Source organism: Coregonus lavaretus (genome assembly GCF_964263955.1).
Source record: "Coregonus lavaretus genome assembly, contig: HAP1_SCAFFOLD_5200, whole genome shotgun sequence".
Lineage (NCBI taxonomy): Eukaryota > Metazoa > Chordata > Actinopteri > Salmoniformes > Salmonidae > Coregonus > Coregonus lavaretus.
This window is the reverse complement of record NW_028156600.1, coordinates 6,641-10,000: the sequence shown is the minus strand read 5'-3', so window position 1 is coordinate 10,000 and position 3,360 is coordinate 6,641. Positions and strand designations below refer to the sequence as shown.

Below are 3,360 nucleotides of genomic sequence, written 5' to 3'. Positions count from 1 at the left end.
ATACACCGACAGCATCATGCATTATGCTAGGAACAGCTTCTCACGGTAACACACCGACAGCATCATGTATTATGCTAGGAACAGCTTCTCACGGTAACACACCGACAGCATCATGTATTATGCTAGGAACCCCTTCTCACGGTAACACACCGACAGCATCATGTATTATGCTAGGAACACCTTCTCACTGTAACACACCGACAGCATCATGTATTATGCTAGGAACACCTTCTCACGGTAATACACCGACAGCATCATGTATTATGCTAGGAACCCCTTCTCACGGTAACACACCGACAGCATCATGTATTATGCTAGGAACAGCTTCTCACGGTAACACACCGACAGCATCATGTATTATGCTAGGAACAGCTTCTCACGGTAACACACCGACAGCATCATGTATTATGCTAGGAACAGCTTCTCACGGTAACACACCGACAGCATCATGTATTATGCTAGGAACAGCTTCTCACGGTAACACACCGACAGCATCATGCATTATGCTAGGAACAGCTTCTCACGGTAACACACCGACAGCATCATGTATTATGCTAGGAACCCCTTCTCACGGTAACACACCGACAGCATCATGTATTATGCTAGGAACACCTTCTCACGGTAACACACCGACAGCATCATGTATTATGCTAGGAACACCTTCTCACGGTAATACACCGACAGCATCATGTATTATGCTAGGAACACCTTCTCACGGTAACACACCGACAGCATCATGTATTATGCTAGGAACCCCTTCTCACGGTAACACACCGACAGCATCATGTATTATGCTAGGAACAGCTTCTCACGGTAACACACCGACAGCATCATGTATTATGCTAGGAACCCCTTCTCACGGTAACACACCGACAGCATCATGTTTTATGCTAGGAACAGCTTCTCACGGTAACACACCGACAGCATCATGTATTATGCTAGGAACAGCTTCTCACGGTAACACACCGACAGCATTATGTATTATGCTAGGAACCCCTTCTCACGGTAACACACCGACAGCATCATGTATTATGCTAGGAACACCTTCTCACGGTAACACACCGACAGCATCATGTATTATGCTAGGAACACCTTCTCACGGTAACACACCGACAGCATTATGTATTATGCTAGGAACCCCTTCTCACGGTAACACACCGACAGCATCATGTATTATGCTAGGAACACCTTCTCACGGTAACACACCGACAGCATCATGTATTATGCTAGGAACACCTTCTCACGGTAACACACCGACAGCATCATGTATTATGCTAGGAACAGCTTCTCACGGTAACACACCGACAGCATCATGTATTATGCTAGGAACAGCTTCTCACGGTAACACACCGACAGCATCATGTATTATGCTAGGAACCCCTTCTCACGGTAACACATTGACAGCATCATGTATTACGCTAGGAACAGCTTCTCACGGTATTACACCGACAGCATCATGTATTATGCTAGGAACAGCTTCTCACGGTAACACACCGACAGCATCATGTATTATGCTAGGAACCCCTTCTCACGGTAACAAATTGACAGCATCATGTATTATGCTAGGAACACCTTCTCACGGTAACACACCGACAGCATCATGTATTATGCTAGGAACAGCTTCTCACGGTAACACACCGACAGCATCATGTATTATGCTAGGAACAGCTTCTCACGGTAACACACCGACAGCATCATGTATTATGCTAGGAACACCTTCTCACGGTAACACACCGACAGCATCATGTATTATGCTAGGAACACCTTCTCACGGTAACACACCGACAGCATCATGTATTATGCTAGGAACAGCTTCTCACGGTAACACACCGACAGCATCATGTATTATGCTAGGAACACCTTCTCACGGTAACACACCGACAGCATCATGTATTATGCTAGGAACCCCTTCTCACGGTAACACACCGACAGCATCATGTATTATGCTAGGAACCCCTTCTCACGGTAACACACCGACAGCATCATGTATTATGCTAGGAACAGCTTCTCACGGTAACACACCGACAGCATCATGCATTATGCTAGGAACCCCTTCTCACGGTAACACACCGACAGCATCATGTATTATGCTAGGAACAGCTTCTCACGGTAACACACCGACAGCATCATGTATTATGCTAGGAACAGCTTCTCACGGTAACACACCGACAGCATCATGTATTATGCTAGGAACAGCTTCTCACGGTAACACACCGACAGCATCATGTATTATGCTAGGAACAGCTTCTCACGGTAACACACCGACAGCATCATGTATTATGCTAGGAACACCTTCTCACGGTAACACACCGACAGCATCATGTATTATGCTAGGAACAGCTTCTCACGGTAACACGCACACATGCAGTATGCCTAGAACCCATGGGCTCCTTTCTTCTCATGCAGAAATGTAATTTCATTTTTGAAATGTAACATTTGTTTAACTTTCTCTTTCATTCTCCCTCCCTCCCTCCCTCCCTCCCTCCCTCCCTCCCTCCCTCCCTCCCTCCCTCCCTCCCTCCCTCCCTCCCTCCCTCCCTCTCCTCCCTCCCTCCCTCCCTCCCTCTCCTCCTTCTCCTCCCTCCCTCCCTCCCTCCCTCCCTGCCTCCCTCCCTCCCTCCCTCCCTCCCTCCCTCCCTCCCTCCCTCCCTCCCTCCCTCCCTCCCCCCTCCCTCCCTCCCTCCCTCCCTCCCTCCCTCCCTCCCTCCCCTACCTACCTCCCTCCCCTCCCTCCCTCCCTCCCTCCTCCTCCAGAGGTATGTTTCTAGACACCATCCTCCCCTCTAGAGATGAGAATGGAATCCGTCCTGCCATTGGCCAGAGAACCAGACTCAGTAAAGGAGACACCACCCAGGCCAGGAAGCTCTACAGATGCCCCGGTAGGTCTGGGGACTGTGTATGTATCTTAACAACCTTTTTCAACCTTTCTCATACAGGGACTCTGATCTCCTTCCAACGTGTCAGTCAGTCAGATAGCAGAAGAAATGTGTGTGTGTTTCCTCCAGCCAGTAAGGTTCCACAGAGATGGTGATGTGTTTCCTGTAGCCAGTAAGGTTCCCCAGAGATGGTGATGTGTTTCCTCCAGTCAGTAAGGTTCCCCAGAGATGGTGATGTGTTTCCTCCAGTCAGTAAGGTTCCCCAGAGATGGTGATGTGTTTCCTCCAGCCAGTAAGGTTCCCCAGAGATGGTGATGTGTTTCCTCCAGTCAGTAAGGTTCCCCAGAGATGGTGATGTGTTTCCTCCAGTCAGTAAGGTTCCACAGAGATGGTGATGTGTTTCCTATAGCCAGTAAGGTTCCCCAGAGATGGTGATGTGTTTCCTATAGCCAGTACAGTTCCCCAGAGATGGTGATGTGTTTCC

General features: G+C 48.7%; 1 protein-coding gene across 1 annotated transcript in view; it reads left to right on the top strand.

The window, feature by feature from the left end:
* LOC311126169 (dorsal-ventral patterning tolloid-like protein 1) overlaps positions 1 to 2,879 on the top strand; it is a gene marked incomplete at both ends in the record, with an annotated part of 24,727 nt that extends 21,848 nt beyond the window's left edge. The window contains one exon of the mRNA XM_084200191.1: positions 2,755 to 2,879. Within this exon, the coding sequence (XP_084056317.1) occupies positions 2,755 to 2,879 (125 nt within the window). The remainder of the gene's footprint in view (positions 1 to 2,754) is intronic.
* Between the last annotated feature and the right edge of the window lie 481 nt (positions 2,880 to 3,360).